At 45.0% G+C, this 24,922-nt stretch overlaps 1 protein-coding gene across 2 annotated transcripts in view; it reads right to left on the bottom strand.

Moving 5' to 3' along the window:
* Window positions 1-6,341: 6,341 nt before the first annotated feature.
* The window catches only part of LIMD1 (LIM domain containing 1), an 83,592-nt gene continuing 65,011 nt past the window's right edge, over window positions 6,342-24,922 (bottom strand). For both annotated transcript variants that reach the window (XM_053598590.1, XM_053598591.1), the window contains 6 exons: window positions 21,301-21,368; window positions 18,800-18,862; window positions 11,896-12,026; window positions 11,319-11,370; window positions 10,773-10,841; window positions 6,342-9,967 (listed from right to left, as the gene is read on the bottom strand). In XM_053598590.1, the coding sequence (XP_053454565.1) occupies window positions 9,830-9,967; window positions 10,773-10,841; window positions 11,319-11,370; window positions 11,896-12,026; window positions 18,800-18,862; window positions 21,301-21,368 (521 nt within the window). In that variant the 3' untranslated portion in view covers window positions 6,342-9,829. The remainder of the gene's footprint in view (window positions 9,968-10,772; window positions 10,842-11,318; window positions 11,371-11,895; window positions 12,027-18,799; window positions 18,863-21,300; window positions 21,369-24,922) is intronic.

The raw sequence follows: 24,922 nt of genomic DNA, 5'->3' as shown, positions 1-24,922 counted from the left end.
ATTTGGTTTGTTACCAGTTTAACATTTTTTTCAATAATGCTGTATTGAATTATTTCTGTGTCTTACAAATATCTAAATATGGAATGTCCACATCTAGAAATGTCATGGAAACTTTTAAGACCTTTGGTATATACTAATATTTTCAAATTGCTCTCCAAAAAATTAAACCAATACAGTACTTGCTTCCACCACCAGCATCTCCATGCATGCCAACCAGCACTGGGTATAATTTCTCTGCAGTTTTCATAGTTAAAAATGGAACTTGTTTTACATTATTTGATGTATATATTTTCTCTTGATGTATTCAATTTTCTTACAAGTTAGACTTTTTAATAACTGTTTAGCTATCAAACACATTGTGATCTTTTTCCTAGCTTATCATTTACCTTTGCCTTATAATATTTTTTAACTTAATTAACAAATTTAATATTTTATGGTTTCTTCTATGATCTATGTGCTTTTTTATATTTTGTGTTTATAGTATTTTTTTCATTTACTTTAATCCATGTGTCATTTATTTTGTTGATCACTGTGATATAAAGATCAATTAAATCTCAAAACCTGTCACACTTAGTGAGCAATTAACCTCATGCCAGGCACTGCTTTAAGCCTTTTACTTGGATGAATTCAGTCAATCCTTACAACATTGCCATGAGGTAAGTTTAGTTGTATCCCCATTTTTACAGATGAAAGAACTAAATATGCTTTAATAAAGCAATTAAGTGGTGAAGCCAGAGTTAGAATGTTAATCTGAGCTCTTGACCCCAAAACTGTCCTGCCCCATTGGTTCACAATGCCCCAGAAGGCATGTGAGTGGGGAGGGCCAGTTCCTCCTGTGGGCATGGATGGTGAAAGGGACTCTAACCCAGGGAATATATGAGTCACCGGACACTGTCCATTAACCATTTCTAGTCCTACGATGCTTCTACTCACCAGCTCTGGGCTTTTGGACATTTCTTCTCCTTTAATAAAATGGGGGTTTAAGTTGCAGCCTGTCTCCTAAACCTTTAGAAAAAGAATCCTTCCAGCTGAATAGCCTCTGCTCTGCAGAGAGCTCCTGCCCAGGCTCCTTGGACATGTTATCATGTAGAAGGAACTAAGACACAAAATTCGACCTTTCTTCACCAGTTGGGTGAAGGCCCTTTGTGAACATTCAGTGAGACTGAAAAACAGAAAGTAATCCAGACCAAAACAGCAACTCTTCTTGGGGTTTTTAAAGGCCAAACAATCAAAATCGGATTCAAAAGAAAGCAATATGCAGGATAAAACATCAGCCAAGGATGGGCAATAAAAATTGACATCTTTAGTATATGTACACCATGGAATATTATGCAGCCTTAAAGATGGAGACTTTACCTCTTTCATGTTTACATGGATGGAGCTGGAACATATTCTTCTTAGTAAAGTATCTCAAGAATGGAAGAAAAAGTATCCAATGTACTCAGCCCTACTATGAAACTAATTTATGGCTTTCATATGAAAGCTATAACCTAGTTATAACCTAAGAATATGGGGAAGGGGAGACAGAGGGGAGAGAGGGGGGAGGATGGGCGGAGGGAGGGTGATTGGTGGGATTACACCTGCGGTGCATCTTACGGGTACATGTGAAACTTAGTAAATGTAGAATATAAATGTCTTGACACAATAACTAAGAAAATGCCAGGAAGGCTATGTTAACCAGTGTGATGAAAATGTGTCAAATGGTCTATAAAACCAATGTATGGTGCCCCATGATCGCATTAGTGTACACAGCTATGATTTAATTTAAAAAATTGACATCTTTAGCCAGGCCTTTTCTATACTGAAATCATACAAATATAATTTTTTACAAAGTCTCCCAGGGTCCTTCCCATGGAGACAGTCCAAGCTGCAGATCAAGCTTGTTGACACCATCCAAATGATCTGTATGGCCTACTTTTCTGTCCAGCTCCCACTTATTAGACCTATGATTTTGTTGTTGTTGCAGTTGTCCTTGTTGTTTAGCAGGCCCGGGCTGGGCTCGAACCCACCAGCTTTGGTGTATGTGGCCAGCAACCTACTCACTGAGCAACAGGTGCTGAGCCTAGACCTTTGATCTTATAGACCCTCTCTGTTGTGGAGCCTTCCCACTGAGTCTCCAAAATGGGTGTGTTCCCTCTTTGTAGTCCATCATAGGCTGGCTGTGGGCCAGGGCTACCTGTCCTTGAGGACTTGGATCAGTTGGACAGATGTGTATAACCAAGTGGTGGTAGTCCCTTGGGCTGCCTTCCACACACGATTTGGGGCTGTCATGTACCTGACCTTCTCTGGCTTCTTTTTCTCCCACAGGGTTTTTTATGATGTTTTTATACCCTGGGACCAAGGTCTCAGTCAGATTTGTATATAAAGCTTTTTTTTTTAATCCAGGGAAAATGCAAACCCTACTTTTAGTAATGCTTGAAGAAAGGCGCCAAATGTGTAACCCAGGGATATTGTTTCATTTCCACCCAAAAATGTTTGGTGAAGTCTGTGGTGAACTGAATAATGCTCCTCCCCTCCAAAGATATCCATGTACTAATCCCTAGAACCTGTAAATATCTTATTTTACAAGGCACAGGTGGCTCATGCCTGTAATGCTAGCACTCTGGGAGGCTGAGGTGGATAGATCGCCTGAGCTCGGCAGTTTGAGACCACCCTGAGCCGAGCAAGACCTGTCTCTAAAAATAGCCAGGCACTGTGGCAGGCTCCTGTAGTCCCAGCTACTTGGGAGGCTGAAGCAAGAGAATTGCTTGAGCCGGAGAGTTTGAGGTTCTAGTGAGCTATGAGGCCATGGCACTTACCGAGGGCAACAAACTGAGACTCTGTCTCAAAGAGAAAAAAGAAAAATACAAGGCACAAAGGGTTTTGCAGATATGATTAAGGATCATGAGATGGGGAGATTATTCTGGATTAACTGAATGGGCCCATTGTAATCACAACAGCCCTTTGTAGGAAGGAGGCAGAGCTGAGCGTGATGGCTCTTACCTGTAATTCTAGCATTTTGGGAGACCAAAGCAGGAGGATCATTTGAACCAGGGGTTTGAGTGTGCAGTGAGCTATGACAACCCCACTGTACTAAAGCCTGGGCAAAAGAACAAGACACCATCTCAAAAAAAGAGAAAAAAAAATTTTTTTTTTTTTTAAATAAAAAGGAGGCAGAACTTCAGAGAGAGGAGGTAAGACAATAGGAAATGGGCTTTTGGACATTTCATCTCCTTTAATAAAATGGGGGTTTAAGTTGTAGCCTGTCTCCTAAACCTTTAGAGAAAGAATCCTTCCAGCTGAATGGAAGATTGAGAATCAGAATGATGCAGCCACAGGCCAACAAATGTGGGTAACCTTTACAAGCTGAAGAGGGACAAGAAATTCCTCCTAGTGCAGCGGTTCTCAACCTGTGGGTCACGACCCCTTTGGGGGTGGAACGACCCTTTCATAGTCACCTAAGACCATCCTGCATATCAGATATTTAATTATGATTCATAATAGTACCAAAATTACAGTTATGAAGTAGCAACGAAAATAATTTTATGGTTGGGGCTCACCACAACATGAGAACTGCATTAAAGGGTCGCAGCTTTAGGAAGGTTGAGAACCACTGTTCTAGTGCTTCTAGAAGGAATGCAGCTCTGCTGACAACCTTAACTTTAGCCGGTAACACTCATTTCTCCAGAACTATACATTTAGTTATATGTTGTTTTTGAGATGAGTCTCCGTTACCCTGGGTACAATGCCATAGTGTCAGTAACATTCATTTCTCCAGAACTATAAATTTAGTTTAGTTGTTTTTGAGATGAGTCTCTGTTACCCTGGGTAGAGTGCCATAGTGTCATGGCTTATGGCAACCTCAAAATCTTGGCCTCAAGAGATCCTCTTGGCTCAGCCTCCCAAGTAGCTGGGACTGTAGGCATGTGCCACAAAGCCGGCTAGTTTTTTTTTTTTTTCTTATTATTTTTAGAGATGAGGTCTTGCTCTTACTCAGGTTGGTCTCCAACTCCTGAGCTCAAGAAATCCACCTGCCTTGATCTCTCAGAGTGTTGGGATTACAGGCATGAGCCACCATGCCCTGGCCAATTTATGTTTTAAACTACTGAGGTTGCGATAATTTGTTTCAGTAGCAACAAGAAACCAATACAGACTCCATCAGAAAACAGCAGTAATCTCCTCACAGCCTCATGAGGATTTTCTGACCATATAATGTTAATGAGTAAGTAGTAGGTCACTATGAAAGTTTTGAGACAGACTATGTTATGGTCCATTATTTCACTTCCAAAAAACAGCCAACAGTGTCCTGACTTACCAGTACAAGTTTTAACTTGCTCGGCTTATTGGTGTTGCTGGGAGGGCTTTATCTGTTTCCATCTGCACAGATTCTACATTTCTTAAATTCTGTGTATCTCAAAATGACCCGTGTATGCTCACACTGAAAGACAAGTTATTGCCTGCCAACAGCCAGTGGTCTAGTGATCAAGACAGCAACCTCTGGGTAAGACTGCTTAGGATGGAATCCCACCTCTATTTACTGCACAGTTCAGTCTTCCATGTTCTAGTTGTCTATAAAATGAGTAACAATGGATATACGGGCCTTAGAATAACATCTGCTATGGGAGAGCACCCAATGTCAGCTATTACAGCTGCTACCATTTTATCATGGAACTTGGAACCAGACCACACCTCCCTGCTGCTTCAGCCTCACTGGCCCAAATGCCTGAGGCTGGCTTACTCACTCAGAACTGGGCCCTCCTCTCCCAACTCCAAGTGCGGGGATGCCATGTTGATACCTGGAAATTGGCTGTAGTGGGAGGGTTTATATCATGGAAATACTCCACAACAGGACTTTTGAATTTTTTCCCCAGAGATGGGTTATAAGCATAACATGGCCCCAGACTATATTTTCATCCCTTGTAACATCAAGGTCATAGGAAGATAGCAACCTGTGTTGATAAAAATCAGACTAGCTGCTCTCGTGACTTGAAAAAGAGGGCTGGGAGTTGTGGCTCACGCCTGCAGTCATAGCACTCGGGGAGGCTGAAGAAATGGGAGGACTGCTTGAGCTCACAAGTTTGAAACCTGCCTGAGCAAATCGAAACCCCCATCTCTACTAAAAATAGAAAAATTAGCCTGGCATGTCCTGTAGTCCCAGCTACTCCTGAGGCTGAGGCAGGAGGATCGCTTGAGCTCAAGAGTTTGAGGTTGCCCTGAACTATGACGACGTCACAGCACTCTACTCAGGGCATCAAAGTGAGACTCTGAAGAGAGGAAAAAAGGAAAGGAAAAGAAAAAGGAAAGGGGAAGGGGGGAGGGTAGGGAGGGGAAGAAGAAAGGGAAAAGGAAAGGAAAAGGAGGAAGAAAGACAAGATTAGCCATGTGCTATGGCGGGAACCTGAGGCAGCAGGATTCCTAGAACCCAAGGAGCTTGAGGTTGCTGTGGGGTAGGCTGACACCACAGCACTCTAGCCTGGGTAAGAAAACAACCCTGTCTCAAAAAAAAAAAAATATATATATATATATATATATATATGTGTGTGTGTGTGTTTTATTTTGGTGTATGGTACACCATTGTCCTAGCATTCCTATGTTCCTGGCACATCAACCTAGCAGCCCCAAGAACTAAAGCTTAAAATTAGCTGAGGATTCTAATTATAAACTTGGTCCCATCATTCTGTAAGTCCTGCTTCCCTGCATGTGGCTGCCTCAAACCTAAAGGTTCACATAACCTTTGGTCATAAACTCAAAAAAACAAACAAACAAAAAAAAAACAGTAACACACACCCTAAGGGAAAAGACAAAAATCACCACTGTGCAAGTCTCAATGTTCAAGGCCCAGGTAAAGAAACTGATTCTTAGGATACGATTCTCCAAAGCCTCTCACATTTTCCTTCATCTTGTGAGTATAGACACCCACTGCCAAGTTCCAGACTACCTATTAAAGATGTTTGTATAATGAACAGTCTTGGATGATAGAGTATCTGTCTCTAGAGCAAAAGGCAGGCAGGCTTACTACCCATTATAAAAAACAAGGGTCCCCTCAGTATGCGGAGAACAGCCCAGAGCACTGTGGTATAATTTGGCCCTCTTTGGGGGAACTGTAGGAACTGTGGATCTGGATCCAGTGCAAATGCTGATAATCTGGCCACTACTATTGCTGTGAGTCTAACAACTTCTGCCAGAATCCATAAAACCATGGTATGCTAATTCATTAGCCTGCAAGTAGGGCAAAATCTGGCTCATCCCAGGTTTGATAATCATGTGTTACTTTAAGAATCCAGAGCTCTAAAAGAAGACAAAAGCCACGTAGCAAAAAGCACTGTTTGTTTACTCCACATATACACAAGACCCAGTGAACATTATGTTGGAGAGCCCTTTAATAGTCTACAAATTGATGTAGTTTTATTGTTACAATACTTTGAATAATTTTACAGTAACAGTAAAATTTTGAGTAATTCTATGGTAAAAGAGATAACAGAGAAAAACAATTTCCCTGTGCAGTGAAATTTTCATACACTATCTGGAGATTCCCCACATCTGTCCAGTTTGGGCTCAGAATGAGATAGCTAATTTTTACTCATTTTTTTTCTGCTACTTTAAAAAATTACTTCAAATAGTAACTGGGAAATTAGAACTGATTCTTGACACCAAAAAAGAGTATAGAACAAATCAGGTTTCCTGGCAGAAGAAGTTTTAACAAGTGCATCAAGCAACAATAGTTCATGGTCAAGTCTCTCACACTTCCTCTGCAAAGGTGCTAGCAGCCATCATGGCCCTCACTGTCACATGTGTGAGAATCAGCACACCAAGACAGCCCTCAAGGACTGCAAAAAAGTGTGAATTCCAAATAATTCTCCCAAGTCCTAACATTTCTTGTTTTTCATTTTATAAGTGTGACTCAAGCCCATGGAAACAAGGCAATGATGGTGTTCAAAGGTGATCAGAACTCCTTGATTATTCCATTGGTCAATGGGACTCTAGACCAGAAGCTCAGAGGGCTTGGCTGAAAGAGATTTTCACCAACCATATGGGAATTCTCCTTCTGCTGCCCTCTGTAGGCAACAGTGTGGTTACCCTCCTGTGGTGAGAGATGGATAAATCACTCTTTACCGTGGCAAATGGGAGAGTAAGATCTGTGAGTGAGAGAAAGAATCCTTATGGACAACAGACCATACTGGTTATTGGCTTTTCTCAGACCACCCAGGCAGTTTTTGAATGTCCCACGCTACAGGAAGGGGAAAAAAGCAAACAAGAATATAGGAGATAACAAACAAAAAACACCTAAATGAAGCAAGGGAGATAGATGGAAGCTGGCTTCGGGGTCTGGAATCAGCCTATAATCCTCTGTGTTTTCGCTAACGTCCAAAAATTGTCCAGAAAACTCAGGGAGAGCTATTTGCTCTAACTTTTAAAATACACATATTCATCCTAGTCTACCAAGTCCTTATGTTTTCTAAGTGTCCAAAAATACAACACCATTATAGTTCTATTGGGCTAATAATTTACAGAACATTTAAAATACCAGGTAGGTGAACATGGCTTTTGTGAAAGGGCCTGAGATGGAAGGTAAATTGATTCGCGATTCCTACCTGGTGCCCTCTCCAAGGAAACGGACCACCTGAGAGGTCTGGGATAGGATTTGGAGGATGTCTGAAAATCCCCTCATCGTTTTTCAGCAAAATGCCATATTTGCAAACAAATCTGAATCACATCAAGGCCATTTTAAAACATCTCATTTAAAAGAATCACAGATTTTTTTTAAACTAATTATCCAATTTGCAAACAAATCCCTGCTATTTCTGCTACTGGTTCCAATGCCATGTGCTTCCCTCTGCTTGACTTAAAAGTGAAGCAAAGGTGCGTGGGCAAGGCCAATGTTACTTGGTTGGCAGACAGGTGGAGACATGGTGGCTGGCTGTGTTTACCCTCAAGCCTTGCCAAAGCTAAGCTAGATGACTGGACTAGAGGAGAGGAGCCCAACCTCAGGCTTCACTCCCCCAGCCCCAGTGTTCATGGGAACCAATGAAGGCACACAGCCTAGCTGAAGTGACATCTAGCCAAAGGATTCCAATAAAATAAATTTCATAGAAATGTAAAAGACGATCCATAGCCCAATTCTGTGTTTCTTACAGGCGATGACTACCAAATATGTCAAAATGTGGCTTAGGGGGGACCCTGGTCTAGGGACAAGGGCTGTGCTGACTGCCCTTTGTAGCCCCTGGGCCCAGTTCTTCACTCTTAAGAGTGGAAGGTGAGGAGGCAGAGTGCACATGTGGCTGCCATGTCCCCCTGGCTGGCAGTGTTGGGATGGCCTCGCCATCTTGTGACAAGGCCATAAGGCCCTCACCACAAGGCTGAGAGGGCAAATGGCAGCCAGTCTTTCTTTGTGCAGATTCTTTTAATTGAAATACTAAGGGTATTGACCTTCAGCCTCAGGAGTGTGACAGGGCAAATTTTGGCTTTCGGTGCAGAGGTGGTCTTGTAATCTGGCCAGTGTGGGGCCTCCCTTAGCCCTTCCCTCCCAGGGAGGGGCATGCTGAAATGAATAAGGCAACAGTTAAGGTCACACTGCTCTGACCAGCTGCAGTCTGGCCTGTGTGAAGCCAGCAATCTGTAACACACCAATGAAGGTATCTGAGTCCAGTGTGATAGCTGAATTCCTCCTTAATCTGTGATTTGGTGAAGCTCTACCTGAGAGGTATTCTGGGTGTGTGGAAGACTGAAAGTGGAAGGAAACAAATATAAAAGAAAAAAAAAAACCCAAAACAGACAAAAGCAGTGTACCTTATGCTGGTTTCTTCAAACATAATGTTTGTGCCAAGAATTGGGCAAGAGAGAAACCTATGCAATGAATATAATAACTTATCCTGAGGCACTCCCTCCCATGCTGGCTTAAAGATCTCACACACACAAACTCTCCTAGTTTATAAGGAGCTATCTCTTAGTATGCGGGCAGGACTCCTAATAAGCCCATCATTAAATAATCTAAAACAGGCACAAGAGATGTCCCTACGTGGGTTCCTGAGACTTGTCTTGTGCAGCTCCAAAGTCACAGACTCTTAAGAGCTCCAGAGAAACAGGGCGCAGATAGGTAGGCAAGAGTCCTGGTGCCTGCACCAAGCTCCTTTTCCAAAGCATGCTTCACTCAAACAGGGCAAATCTCTGTCAGGCCCCGCTGCCTGTAGGGCAGTGAGGACTTGCAGGGGCACGCAGAATGGTGTCAGTGTATAAACGCTGCCTCACTTCTTTTGAATCTTGGTTCTGGCTTTCTAATCAAATTCTTCTTAGGATACAAAGCACATGTTAGAGCTTCTTTCTTGCCATAATGCAATAAATTTGCAGCCATTCTACAGAAGAACTGAAGCTCTTGGGTGGAAAGAAGGCTTATCATGTGTGTATATATATGATAAGGAGGGGGTGTTTGGGTTACAGGTATTTTCCTGAAGGAGAGGAAAAGGTTACATGTATCAGCAGCTGAGCTGTCTAAAAGGGAATATTGTAAAACAAGCTCAATGCAAATCTCTCCCTCTGAAACATGAATGTTCCTAGAGGGGACAGGAGAGTTTCTTCAGTTGCACTGATGTGACCTTTGTCACATGCTGGAGCATCTTTCCAAGTAACTGAGGAAGGTGTGATAATGGATAAAAGCACTTCGAAAATATACACACCAGGCAGGTAATGTCTACCTCCCTGGTTAAAGCAAAGGCACCCCACATATACACCTAGGACCTCACCCACCAACCCCTCCTCTTCCTCTACCCCAGTTCTTCCACCAGGAGCCACTGGAAGTAATAGGTGCAGTCCTGACTCTTCGTCCCCCGGCCATGAGTTCTGCAAGTGGCTCTGGCTAGAAGTGGTGCTGGTGAAGGGCTGCAGATGAGGGACCTTTCTCCAGTCTCTTGATGTGGCAGGAGTGACAGAACAGGTGGTCCTCCAGTGGGTAGCAGCGGTGACCATCCTCATCGTTGAGCTCTAGGCCACAGTCCTGGAGGGAGGCAGAAATGTCCAGTGACAGTCAAACAAAACAGACTGCAAGACTGCCACACTCCCCAAAGTCAACAGAGGGAGCTGTGTATTTCTGTATAGGCAGGAAATAGCGGTGCTCCTGCCTAGGGGAGGCCTGTCCCACAGGGGAGGCACCACCCACCCGGCTCTCACCTACACTCCCTGTTCTCCCACCCACAAGGTCACCAAATCAATCTAATCTCCTCCCATGGGTGAATCCACTTAATCATGGCTCAAATTGTATGGTCGCCCTTCACAAGGGCTGGTGACAAGTGACCTCTGGCTTTCCTAATAGTCAGAGGGCACTAGTGGCTCCTTCAGCCTGGGACACAGGACAGAGAAGGGGCACATACCACATACCACCCAACTGACATGCCTATTTCCAAGAGGGGCTTCTTCAAGATTTCCAGGGCTAAGCTGAGGAAGGGCAGCCTGAAAGCTGGAGGGGACATAGTCTCTTCTCCAAATCATACCCTGTCTGACAATCTGGTCCACAGACAACACCCCAAACCCATGCTCCACACCACCCTCCTAGCTCCACAGCTTTAGGGAGAACAGCTGTGACAGCTGCAGGACTTGACAGTTTAGGATGTGCAGAAATGAGTAATACCCCAGGCATCTGCCTCTTCCCTCCCTTCCCCACAAATCGCCTTCACCCTATCCCCTACATCAGCTCTAGGGAGCAGACCCTTGCCAGGATCTCCTGACCACTTCGTGCATGCCCCGCTCACCCTGGACACTTTTCTCTTGGATGTCTAAGATGGGCTGGGCAGGGAGGGGCCTACCTCACAGTGGTAACACTCCACGTGGTAATCTCTGTCCATGGACACGACACGGATGGTCTCATCTGAGCCCTGGGATGAAAGAAAAGCAGCATGTGGAAGAGGCTAGTTAGGGGCCCATTGGGCTCCATATGCATGGGGTGGGGAGAGAAGAGGATTCTGGGGTAAGAAGTAGGAGGCTTTGGGAGAAGAATATAAATCAGTAGTGAATGGTGACACTTGTCAGAAAAAGAACAGATTTAGCTGATGAGAAGAGGAAGAGACAGGAGTCCTACCTTCCATGCCAGAGTCGACACTGTAAGATGTTGACTATGTAGACATTTATTTTCTTAAAAATGAATAAAAGACAAGTTTGTGTGCTAATCTAGGAGTTGGTATCAAGTAAGAGAGCTTGGCTGGATTATACAGAAAAATAGGTATCGGGCTGGGGAAGCCAGTCAAAGAGAAAGGGCTTGGACACTATATATCTCAGAGATCAGATTTTAGGTGGTTATTTTAAAAGATGTAAGAACAGGAGAGCCCAGGAACATGTCTGAGAAAGCATCTTACCTCTGGTGGAAGGATGGGAAGCCCACAGGCTGCACACTTGGGGGCCAACACCCTGGGGGAGAAACAAGCAGCAGTAAAACGCACCTCCTATTGTTTCTGGGAGTAAGACTTGCACCTGGGGGATGCATGGAGCCTCCCTCCCCTCTGCCTCCTGCCTATGGCTCTCATCTTGCTCCACTACCAGGGCTGCTTACTCCATGGTGCCTGGTGCAGGCCCCGGCACACCCAGGGTGGCGCAAACCAGCACTGCACCAGTGCCTTGTAAAGTCAGGGAAAGCTGGAGCCACAGTGTGTGGTGGGTTCCTCCTGAGGCCCAGCCGAGAATCTGATTACAGCACAGTTTTTGTTACTATTGTTCTGCCTTCTTCACTAAACATGATTTTTTACCCAGTTCCCATCTACCCTGGCATCCATTGGCCTGCCGAGGCCCCTGCTGCACCCCTCAAAACCAACAAGGCTCTGCTGGCCTATGGACCATGCACAGCAGCCAGCAGACCAGTTCACTGGGTCTCCATCTTGCACTCTGCTGAGGTCAGGGCCGCTCACAAGTGCGGGTCCAGTCTGCTCCTGTCCTTACTTGTGGTAGTCTCGGACACAGTAGATCTTGTTCTCTGAGTCCACGGTGAAGGGCACCCCATCCAAACACTCGTTACAGATGACACAGCGGAAACAGCCAGGGTGGTAGGACTTCCCCAAGGCCTGTAGGATCTGGAGGAGAGGCAACGTTAGGACACGGGATCACCTGCACAGTCACACACATGCAGCATACTCGGTCCAGAGTTTCTCTTGGCTGAAGATCAAGAGGAGATGTGGGTGGGACAGGATGATCTACTGAGGTGTATAAACAGGAGGAGATCAAACAGAATCCTTCTCCTGTGACCTCTCACCAGGTCTCTGAGCTGGGAGGGAATTAAGAGGGCTGCATTCCAATCCCTAAGACAGAGCAGGAAACCCTTGTGTAGCTCTTTCCTAGGAGAGACACTAGGGTACGGCTGGGACAATCCCAGGGCCAAAACCCATTATAGAAAAACAGGAAATGATGCAAATCAAGGTCACAAAAGGATCCACCTCAGATCTGAGAAACAGCAAGCACAGACAGAGAAAAATCAAAAGAAATTCCACATGGGGGGTGGCACATGTGGCTCTGTGGGTAGGGTGCAGGCCCCATATACGGAGGATGGAGGGTTCGAACCCGGCCCAGGTCAAACTGCAACAAAAAAATAGCTGGGTGTTGTGGTGGGTGCCTGTAGTCCCAGCTACTCGGGAGGCTGAGGCAAGAGTATCGCCTAAGCCCAGGGGTCTTCAAACTTTTTAAACAGGGAGCCAGTTCACTGTCCCTCAGACCGTTGGAGGGCCGGACTATAGCTTAAAAAAAAAAAACTATGAACAAATTCCTAGGCACACTGCACATATCTTATTTTGAAGTAAAAAAACAAAACGGGAACAAATACAATATTTAAAATGAAGAACAAGTAAAGTTAAATCAACAAACTTATCAGTATTTCAATGGGAACTATGGGCCTGCTTTTGGCTAACGAGATGGTCAATGTCCGGTTCCATATTTGTCACTGCTAGTCGTAACAAGTGATGCAAGTGTGCATCGGTTAGTCCTGAGACTGCGAGGAGGAGTTAAGAGACAGAGAGAAGGAGTCGTCGGAGAGTGCAGCGCACATTCCACACATGCGCACTGCGGGCCTGGGACCAGTCTGCTGCTAAGCAGGACAGGCAGCGGTGGCAAAAACACCACAAGCTGGATAAATGTCCTCGGCGGGCCACATATGGCCCGCAGGCTGTAGTTTGAGGACCCCTGGCCTAAGCCCAAGAGCTGGAGATTGCTGTGAGCCGTGATGCCATAGCATTCTTACCAAGGGTGTCAAAGTGAGATTCTGTCTCTTAAAAAAAAAAAAAAGAAAGAAAGAAGTTCCACATGGAAGTGACAGAGTTCAAAAAAACCTCTTAACCTTAGCCTCATGCGCGCCTCTTTAAAAACATTATTGACTCAGTACACAATAATCTAGAAGCCCTGACTCAACCCAGTTATCTCAGATCCAAGTCTAACAAGCAAAGCCTCTTTGTTGTTGTTTTTGCCCAATTAGAGTGCAGCAGCATCATCACAGCTCACAGCAACCTCAAACCCCTGGGCTCAAGTGATCCTCCTGCCTCAGCCTCCAGAATAGCTGGGCCTACAGGCATAAATCACTGCACCCAGTCAATTTCTCTATTTTTTTTTTTTTTAGTAGAGATGTGGTCTTGCTCTTAAACCTTATTGTTTTTAAACAACAATGAAGGGAGAACCCCACAAACCTTCTTCCTCTCAGTGTAATTTTATCTGGTTTTGACACCTGAAACTGCGAGGGCCATCCTGAACCCAGGACAGAGCAAGGACACAGAGGGCAGGAGAGAGAAGGGATGGACAGAACATCCTTGGTGATGTCATGACTAGCCACATTAACTCACCATGGAAATGCCCACTGCTAACCCTTGGTAGGTGAGGTAAAGTATTGTTCCTGTTAAGTCAATGGTTCTTAAAGTGGGGTCTGTGTACCTGTGATATTAGTATTACCTGGGGACTTGTTAAAAATGCACATTCTTGGACCCCATCCCAGGCTTCCTAAATGAGGAATTCTGTAGGGAAGGCTTAGCAGTTGGTAAGCTAATGCATGCTAAAGTTTGAGAATCACTGATTTAAGATAAAATGTGATTATCTATAATCTGCAGTTGAAAGCCCCTTGCTGACTCAATAGGAGATACATTCTTTTCAGTTACCTGTGCTGTGAAACTTAGCACAAACAACTGAACTATAGAATCAACACAAGCAAGTTTGAACCAAAACACCCATCTGCAGAGAATGTATAGAACAGTTCTCAGCACCCACCAGTGGAGGCCACACAGAAAGCCTCCAAACAGGCTAAAGAAAGGGGACTTGGAATTCAGGAAAGCCTTGCCAGTATACCGTCAGACTCATGGGAAAGATTTGCTGTGTTCTAGCTCCTTCCACTGGAAGCCTCAGGCAGGTAATTCCACACCACAGATACTCCTGCCAGGGAGTTACGAGGAGGGCACTGGGCCTTTCCAGCTTTCAAGCCTCCTCATTCCCTTGTGGGTTTCACTAACCTTTGAGGCCTCTCTCAATCCACAATAAGCTGCCAAAATAGGAAGTCCACAGCCAGTTGGGCTTCCAAAGTCCACTTGGCACTTTGGACGTTGGAATGCATTTCCCCCCAAACTAATGCTATCGTGGCAGAGAGAGATCCTTAAATTAATTTATCCCGCAGTTTTCTTAAGTAAGGTTGTGAAAATATGCCATTAGGGGGCATTCTCACTAGTGGTAATAATTTTTTTATGGTTTTATATGCCCAGTTCCAACCTAAAAACCCAGAATAAGTACCTCTATTAACAAAGGGAGATCTAGACAGTTTACACAAAGAGTTAGACAGTTGGAATTCTACTGCAGAACCAACAATGGTATCTGAAGGAATCTTTCTTTGCATTATTAAAATTTGTGGCAGCAGTTAAGGATTCTGTCTTTAAAATTGAGTTTCACTACCAGACATACACTAAGAGTGTTCTAGAGAAAAACATCCTAGAGAAAACATGGAAGACTACGGGTTCAGCTGCATATTATCCCATATGGTAGAGACTGTCTCCAAAAATCAACTCATTCCCTTCCCATATGCACAGGCTGATATCACATCAACAGACAGAGAATGTTTCCCCTCCCCTTGAATCAGGATTGGCCTTGAGACTTCCTCTGAGAAAGAAGTAATGATCTGAGATTTCTCAGTCAACGACTTATAAAGACGGGCAGTTTCTGCTTCCTTTCTCTTGCTGTAAGGAAGTCTGAAGTAGACTACTAAGTGATTAGAAGCCACAGAGAGAGGCCCAGAGGGTGAGAGGGCTCTCGGATGTTTCAGCTCATCTAAGTGACCCCAACCCGTGCCACACAGAGCAGAAGAATCGCCCTGCTGATCCCTGACCTAAACGGAACCCAATCCTGACCTACAGTATGATGATAAACAATGAACTCCCACTAAGTTCTGGGGTGGTTTGTCATGTAGCAAAAGATAAATGACATACTCTGAGGCCCAAAGAAGTCCTAAGATAACCAGAACTAAGAAGTGGGTATAACTATACTCATATATTTGGACCATGTTGATTGACCTTACATGCAGTGGGTTTGTCAGAAGGACCCTAAAAACAAGGAGAAATTCTGCCGAAGAAACGGAACCAAACAGAGCCTGGCAGGCACTTGGGGCAGGTAGGGGTAAGGATTAATGGCTTCTTCCTGCCTGAGGGAATGGGTGGGAGGGGCCGTGTTCCCTACAGTGGGAGGCTGTAGCTACTAATGAGGACTCAGCTCTCACAGGGCTAAGCTCCACTGTGGTCAAAGTCTGCATGACACCAAGTCCTCTTCATGAATAGGGAGCTCTCTGGGTCACTGTGTTTTAGAAGATTAGCACGTAATCTAGCACTCATATCACGCAAGCAGATATGAGTGTTCATGTCCATCGAAGACATGCACAGGAGTGTTCATAGCAGTATCATACATAAATAGCCAAAAGCTGGAAACCACCCAAATCCCCATCAACAGGTGAATGAAGAAATAAACCGCTCTATATCCTTACAGTGGAATTCTACTTAGCAAAATAAATGAACTACTAATATAGGCAACAACATGGATAAGTCCCCAAGTCATTTTTCTAATGAGAAAAGGCAGACATAAAACAGTCTATACTATATAATTCCATTTGTATGACGTTCCAGAACCAGCAAAATAAGTATGTAGCAACAGCAGTTAGAATAGTGTTGCCTTGGTGGGGAAAGTGGGGGATTGACTGGGAGAAGACAAGAAGGAACCTTCTGTGGCTTGGGATGTGTTCTACATTCCATCTGGGTGGTGGGCACGGGGCACATGCACACGTAAAACTCCATTCAGCTATATACTGAAGATTTACGTATTTTACTCTATGAGTTATTTCTCAGCAGAGAGATAAAAGGAAAAATAGGCAAACTTAATAATGTTCTTCTCAAAAAAGGAATTAATGGGTCAGGTCAGTGAGGGATTTAACTCTTTCCAACTAAAATTATCTTATATAATCATTTCCTCTGACCAGCATATTAAAGAAATTCTTAGGCTTGTTTCCAATGCTGAATAACTTTTTTTATTTTTTTTTATTAAATCAGATGCATTTATGGGGTTCAGTGTACTGATTTGATATACAATGTAAAATGTTTACATTGAACTAAGTAACACATCCATCACAATTATACTCATTTCTGAATAGTTTTGAAATGTACCGTTGCATCATGCATATTAGGTGAGGTCCCCCTAAATACCCTCCCTCCTCGCATATCCCCCTTTCCCTCCCCTCTCTCTCCTCTTCCCTTCTACTTTCTAGACTATAGTTATGTTTTTCCATTCATATGAGTATTTAGGTGGTTATATATTGATTTCATAGTAGTATTGAGTACAATGGATACTTTTTTCCCATTCTTGAGATACTTCACTAAGAAGAATATGTTCCAGCTCCATCCAGGTAAACATAAAAGATGTGAAGTCTCCATCATTTTTATGGCTGCATAGTATTCCATGGTGTACATATACCACGATTTGTTAATCCATTCATGGGTCGATGGGCACTTGGGCTGTTTCTATGTCTTTGCTTTACGAATTGGGCTGCAATAAACATTCTGGTGCAAATGTCTTTGTTGTAAAATAATTTTTGATCATCTGGGTATATACCTAGTAGAGGAATTGCAGGATTGAACGGCAGGTCTACTTTTAGTTCCTTGAGTGTTCTCCAAACTTCTTTCCAAAAAGGTCATATTAGCTCGCATTCCCCACCAGCAGTGCAGAAGTGTTCCCTTCTCTCTGCATCCACACCAACATCTATAGTTTGGGGATTCTGTGATGTGGGCTAATCTTACTGGAGTTAGATGATATCTCTAAGTAGTTTTGATTTGCATTTCTCTGATGATTAAGGATGATGAGCATTTTTTCATGTGTTTGTAGGCCATGTGCCTGTCTTCATCAGAGAAGTTTCTGTTCAAGTCTCTTGCCCACATAGAAATGGGGTTATTTATTCTTTTCTTATTGATTAGTTTGAGTTCCCTGTGGATTCTAGTTATCAGACCTTTGTCGGAAGCATAACCTGCAAAAATCTTCTCCCATTCTGAAGGTTGTCTGTTCTCTACTTACAGTGCTCTTGGCTGTGCAAAAGCTTTTTAGTTTGATCAGATCCCAGAAATGGACTTTTGGTGTTGCTTCAATTGCCTGGGGGATCCTCCTCAGAAAATATTCTCTCAGGGAAATTTCTTCAAGTGTTTTCCCTGCATTCTCGTCTAGTATTTTTATAGTTTCATGTCTTAAGTTTAAATCTTTAATCCAATGAGAGTCTATCTTAGTTAATGGTGAAAGGTGGGGGTCCAGTTTCAGTCTTCTGCAGGTTGCCAGCCAGTTCACCTAGCACCATTTGTTAAATAGGGAATCCTTTCCCCACTGAATGTTTTTAATTGGCTTGTCAAAGATTAAATAATGGTAAGTAGCTGGATTCATCTCTTGGTTCTCTATTCTGTTCCAGACATCTACTTCTCTGTTTTTGTGCCAGTACCATGCAGTATTGACCATTATCGATTTACAGTATAGTCTGAGTTTCATAGTTCTCTTTATGAGAGATCTTTCACGTCCTTTGTTAGGTAAATTCCTAGATAGTTCATCTTCTTTGGCACTATTGTAAACAATGGTGAATAATTTGATCTCTTATCTTAGCGGTTCATTAACCTCACAACTTAACCCTACAGGGAAAAATTGTCCCCACTGAAGAAATAAAGATCCTAAGGCTACCAAGCTATTCAAAAGGCTGAGGTGACAGGACTACTTGAGTTCAGGAGCTTGAGACCAGCTGGGCAACATAGCAAGACCCTGTCTCAAAAAAACAAAACAATCTGTATGTTAAGGCCCAAGGTAACCTCTGACAGCTGGTGGTTGAGCAAGGAGCAGAACATACACAATCTGGTCCTTGTTCTGTTGTCTGGGATTAAATGACAGGCCTAAGAAATCATCGGAGGATGGTTTGATCCGAGCAAAAAGAGCAGGGCAGAGGGAACAACTGGTGTTTATCTGATATCACATATCTGACTCTAAGGTAGCTGATATGTCTGCAGTAAAAAGAGGCTGCATTTGGTATCTCTCCTGGGATGCCACAAGGATCACAGAGAAATGAGAGGGTGATGCAAATAGTCCAAAGGGGAGACAGCATTATCAGAAACACAACCTCCCACAGTCTGGTTAAAGATGTTAATACCAGGAAAAGCCAACAATGTGGGTTCTATTAGCACAAGCAAGCTGTATTGCATAGTGACTTCTTTTAATAAAACCAGCTGTAACCACAAATGAAGCCAGGAAACACTACTTCAATTATTCATTTCTCTTTTCTCCTTCTCCCAAGATGCTATTATCTTGTTTGGCTGACCCTACTCACCATGTCCATAATCAGATGTCCACAAAGAAAACACCTGTCAGCAGACTGCTGGAAACCAGAGTACTGCAAAGGAAAAGGAAACAAAAGTTAAACCTCAGCTGGGCAGATGAATCAGCCACGTCCCTACCAGAAATTTCTCAGAAAGATGTGCCACTTTGCGCAAAACTGTCATTTCTCCACATATAACACTGCTGTATGCTGAGTCATGGAATATTCTCTGCCACAAAAACCACTACGAATACAATGATGGTGTGTAGGCACCCACTCTGCCAGCTCTGTGTAAGAGCCTGAACATAGAGAAGCTTTCATCCTATCTCGATGGTTCTCACAAGAATTCCCTGGTATCACCTAGAAACTTGTAGGAAATGCAAATTCTTAGGTTCCACTCCAAACTTACTGAATTGGAAACTCAAGTGGTGAGGCCTAGCAATTATGTTTTCACAAACCCTTCAGGAGATTCTGATGCACACTCATATTTAAGACCACTGCTCTAATCCTTAAAACAATGCTGCAAGGTATATATTATATTATTCCAATTTCTCAAATGGAAAGAAAGGGAAGCTCAGAGAGCTTAAGTGACCTTTTTAAGGTAACACGGCCAATAATGGGTAAAGACAGGATTCAAATTCAAATTCAAATATGGTTCTAGTTTAAAAGCTAATGCCTTTTATATTTAGCCTCAAAGAAACTTATTATCTACTTTACCTTAACTAAATACATACATACACCCTACCTAGAGCCTTGAAAATAAATGAGGAACTCCCTTTGGAAAATACACTAGGTACTAGACACTAGAAGCTAGGAGAAGATTAGGTATTACAAACAGAACTTGATGAGGGGAAATAACAAAGAGAAGTTGGGAAAAAAAGAAAAGGGAACTTCTCTGCAACTCTAAACCGTGTGGTATGGTTTCTGCTCCCTGGCACCACTCTGGGGCAACAGTTCTTTATTTTCACTGGGGATTCAGCCCCTACACCAGCATCCTGTGGCTCCCAGGACTCTGGGGACCAACTCCATGTAGGACACTGACCCAGACCTGACCAGCTAGAGCCTTGCATTCCTACAGCACCAATGATGTATCCAGAGGTGGCATTGTCATCCAATGAGAGCCAATAGAATTCTAGACATTTGTGGAGGCTTTTTAAAGAGGGACTGGCACTTCTGCCCACTGGATTTGAAAGTGAGGAATTGTAAGCTCTGGAGTGCTGCCAACATCTGGACCTCACATAGTGCCTGAGGCTGGCACTAATACGGAGACAGAACGTGACTTCCAAGGCCTTTGCTGAAATGATTTCCTTTTTGCTTAAGCTAGTTTGGGTTTGCTTGTCTTAACTAGCAAACAAGAATCAAAACAAGTAACTCTTTCCGTGAAAAACAAATTGAGCTTTCTCCAAGGGAAGAAAGAGAGGAGACTTCATGTGTCTACAGAGAAGCTGGCCCTTGGCCCATTCCTCTGTCTCCCATTTCTCCATCCTAAGAGGGCAGGGTCAGCCCAACCACCGTTTCCCAAGCATCCACTCTGTGCTTGGCATTGTGATAGGATCTGCAGATATAAAGGCGAAGACGTGTGTCCCCCAACTCTTAGGAGCCTACAGTCAATGGAGGGAAAGACCTGTAAACAGACATGACACTCAGCTAACAGCCATGCCAGGGAGCAGAGTGTTAGGCTCCACTACAGGAGCAGGAGGGCCAGGAGTGCTGACGGAGTGATCTGGGCAAGGACCAGAATCGAGACTTGACCACAAGCAGGGGAAGTGGCACAAGCAAAGGCCTGAGGTGTGAGACTGTGCAGGCAGCTGAAGGGCAGTCAGGGCCAGACCTCAGGTAGCTTCTAAGGCACTTTCTACCCTGCAGCCGCTGGGACTGAGCAGGCCAGGTTTACACTATAAAAGGCCTCCTGGCCTGTGGGAAGCTGTTAGGTTCACCCAGCTGAGCTATGCCAAAGGGGTGAACACAGGCAGACCTATGGAGGATGTGGCAGCACAATGCTCGATGCCGGGCTGCATGCTGGGAGAGGCAGGGAAGGAGGTGAGGTCAAGGACAAACCAAGGACAGGGTTCTCAGAGGTCAGGACCAAAGGCAAGGGTCCTTTAGACAAGCAGTACGTGAGGGGGTAAGAGACAGCGCAGAGGACCGGTCTAGTGGGCAGTTAGAAGCCAGCACCTGGCCTCAGACCTGGGAGTCCCTGGCACTTGCCCGGCCTTTCACCCCATGCAAGGCCAGATGCCCAGGGACTGCAGGCAGGACAAGAAGAGGACAGCGCCAAGGCCTAGTCTCAAGGTTTAAAAAATGGGGGAGGTGGCAGAACTGGGGCAGTGATAAGGTGACGGGCTGAGGGTTACTATGGCTCCCTCAGAGCACCAAACTGTGTGATTTGTTATCTTCCTCAGGACAGCTACTTGGTACATCCACAAAAGGAGCGCAGCTTCCCCACATGCTGGCGGGGGCATCGGCCCCTGCCCTCTGACTCAGGCAGGGACAGGTGGGGGAGACATACTCACCAGGAAGTCTTCCTCACAAAACACTTTGCCATTGACAAAATAAAAGGCTTTTCCTCTCAGCTTCCGGCCTAAAGAAAAAATACAACACCAAGGTTAAAAGAAATATGTTAATAGGCAATTAATCTTCAAGCAGACATAAACACAAAAAATGCCAACTGTCAATAACAGTTTCCAGTTATGAAAAGACGCCAGGGCCCTCACCAATGGGCGGGCTGAGGCCAGGAGGAAGCGGACCCTGGAAATCAGCCTGCGCCCACTTTCTAGCTTCTCCTCTCTGTTGAGAAGGAAGCCAGGAAACACCCGGTGGAGGGAAGGCAGAGGCCTACGCGGAGGGGGGGGGGTGCCAGATGGAGAGATGGCAGAGGCCCACGCAGAGCGGGGGTGCCAGGGGGAGGGATGGCAGAGGCCCACGTGGGGGGGTGCCAGGTTGGGGGATGGCAGAGGACCACGTGGGGGGGGTGCCAGGTTGGGGGATGGCAGAGGCCCACGCAGAGGGGGGCGGTGCCAGGTTGGGGGATGGCAGAGGCCCACGCAGAGGGGGGCGGTGCCAGGTGGGGGGATGGCAGAGGCCCACGTGGAGAGGTGCCAGGTGACAGTGTCCCGGGAAGCTGCTGGCTCCCAGGACACTCTGGGCATATTCTCCGGCTGTGCCTGTGACAGACTACCAAGAGAATATTACACAGTGGTAAACTATTAGTTTCATTTCTCTTTTTTACCTGAACTGTAGAAAACACACATTGTTGGAAGGATAATGTTTTTTGTTTTCTTGATCTAAAAATGGTAGAAGGGGCAGGGGCAGAAATGCAAAGCGCCCTGGCTCCTCAGATGCCGCTTATTTTCTACAAGGCTAAGTTTATTGACAAGAAAAACATACATATATATATATATAGAGAGAGAGAGAGAGAGAGACAGGGTCTCATTTTATCGCCCTGGGTAGAGTGCCATGGCATCATAGCAACCTCAAACTCTTGGGCTAAAGTGATTCTCTTGCCTCAGCCTCCCGAGTAGCTGTAAGTATAGGTGCCCACCACAAGGCCCGGCTATTTTTAGAGATGGGGTCTCACTGTGGCTCAGGCTGGGCCCAAACTCGTGAGCACAGCAATCTACCCAGCTCAGCCTCCCAGAGTGCTAGGATTACAGGTGTGAGCCACTGCACCCAGCCCCAGAAAAATATATTTTAGCAGTCCCTTTCATCTCTTGTGTAAAGACACAATGGGGCTGCACATTCAAGGATCTCTGAATTCACAGACTGGTAACATTCCCAGTGCCAGGCTCAGAACACACCAAACAGACTTCACAAGAGTTTCAAAAACAGAGTGAGTTCCTAGCACAGAATGAAATCAAGCCTTTGAGGCCAGGATCCACAAGGTGAAAGCAACATTACCAACGTCACAAACATTAACAGTGCAGAGATGCAAAGGAATTCACTGGGCACATCCTGACTGCCCTCATCTCATGTAGGCAAGAGCCAGCAGGCACTGGTGAAGGAGAAGAAACTGTGGATGGACACTTGTCAGAGTTCAGAGGGGACTGTGACAGCATCGATGAAGAAAAAGAAAGAAAGCAAATTTAGCTACAGAACTACAAAAGCAAAAACCTCCAGATGTAGGAAAGATCTAAGTGTGTAAAACAAACACTAGCATAAGAAATCATGGGTCTTTTAAGTTCTGCTCTTTTAAAAATATCTTTCTATTTATTTATTTACTTCTGAGACAGAGCCTCACTCTGTCTCCCTGGATAGAGTGCTGTGGCATCATAGCTCACAGCAACTTCAAACTCGTGGGGCTTAAGTCATCTTCTTGCCTTAGCTTCCCTAGTAGCTGGGACTACAAGTGCCCGCTACAATGCCCAGCTAATATTTCTATTTTTAGTAGAGATGGGATCTTATTCTTGCTCTTGTTCTTGCTCAGGCTGGTCTAGAACTTCTGAGCTCAGGTGATCCGCCTGCCTCAGCCTCCCAGGGGCAGAGGATTACATGTGTAAACCACCACATCTGGCCTTGCCTTTGAAGTTTTATATGTTATTTTTTATTTTTTTTTTTTTTGTAGAGACAGAGTCTCACTTTATGGCCCTCGGTAGAGTGCCGCGGCCTCACACAGCTCACAGCAACCTCCAACTCCTGGGCTTAAGCGATTCTCTTGCCTCAGCCTCCCGAGTAGCTGGGACTACAGGCGCCTGCCACAACGCCCGGCTATTTTTGTTGTTGTTGTTGTTGCAGTTCAGCCGGGGCCAGGTTTGAACCCACCACCCTCGGTATATGGGGCCGGCGCCTTACCGACTGAGCCACAGGCGCGGCCCTATATTTTGTTTTAAAAAGACTTCTTAGGTAAGATAACAAAAGCATGTCTTATAAACTTAAATTTCTGTACAAGAAAAAAACAAAATTGTTAGGAGTTCAAGACCAGCCTGAACAAGAGCAAGACCCCATCTCTACTAAAAATAGAAAACTTAGCCAGGTGTGGTAGCGGGCAGCTGTAATCCCAGCTACTCAGGAGACTGAGGCAGACTCACTTGAGCCCAGGAGTTTGAGGCTGCTGTGAGCTAGGCGATGCCACAGCACGTTAGCCTGAGTGACAGAGTGAGGCTCTATCTCAAGAAAACAAAATAAAACAAAACAAAAACCCAAAACTGTTGACAAGCCAAACTGCTCCTCAAAAGGGAGGCAGAGAAGAGGTGCCCTGGGGTGGGGGGAACGTGGCTGGAGACAGTGAGGCTGGAATTGAGGCGCTGGAGAGCTGGCAGGCCGATGTTAGGAAAGAACGGTGGAGACTCTCAGGCTGACCACCCACTTTCCTGCCTCTGCACCTGGCTCCTCTGGAAGGCCCCGCCACCTTCAGGTCTGCTCAGCCCCTTTCCTGTAAAGGTGTGTTGCTCCAGGTCTAGAGCTGTCTCAGTGTCTCCCCCACCCTCCTGCTAGTCCCACACAACTTTGCATACTGGCCACATGTGCTGCGTTCCTTGAGGAGGCAACTGTAATTCCAAGTCAGCTTCACACGAGGGGGGGCTGGCAAGGGTCTAAAAGAGCTCAGTAAGTGTTGAGTGGTAGAAAAAAGGAAGGGCAGGCCACGGATCAGAAGACGGTGACAGCACACAGTATCTAAAACACGCAAAGGACACCAATGAATCAACAAGGAAAAGATAAATAACCCAACCCAACAGGAAGAAAGAGCAAAGGAGGGAAGAGCACGTGCATAGAAGAGAAAACCTGTTAAACGCTGCGCAGTAACCAGTGTTATTAAGAACTAAATATCTATAATAAAAAGATGTTCCATCTCACCAATAATGAGGCTAATACAAATGAGAACCACAAGGAGATTCTATATCGCTCCCACAGAACGGTGAAATTCCTAAGTCTGATAATACCATGTCTTGGGTGGCGCCTGTGGCTCAAGGAGTAGGGCGCCGGTCCCCTATGCCGGAGGTGGCGGGTTCAAACCCAGCCCCAGCCAAAAAAAAAAAAAAAAAAAGTTGGATAATACCATGTCTTGGGTGGCGCCTGTGGCTCAAGGAGTAGGGCGCCGGTCCCACATGCCGGAGGTGGCGGGTTCAAACCCAGCCCCGGCCAAAAAAAAAAAAAATTGGATAATACCATGTCTTGGAAGAGGAACCCTTTCACACAGGT

The sequence above is a fragment of the Nycticebus coucang genome, chromosome 8, assembly GCF_027406575.1.
Source record: "Nycticebus coucang isolate mNycCou1 chromosome 8, mNycCou1.pri, whole genome shotgun sequence".
Taxonomy (NCBI): Eukaryota; Metazoa; Chordata; class Mammalia; order Primates; family Lorisidae; genus Nycticebus; species Nycticebus coucang.
This window is presented reverse-complemented; position numbering and strand designations above follow the sequence as displayed.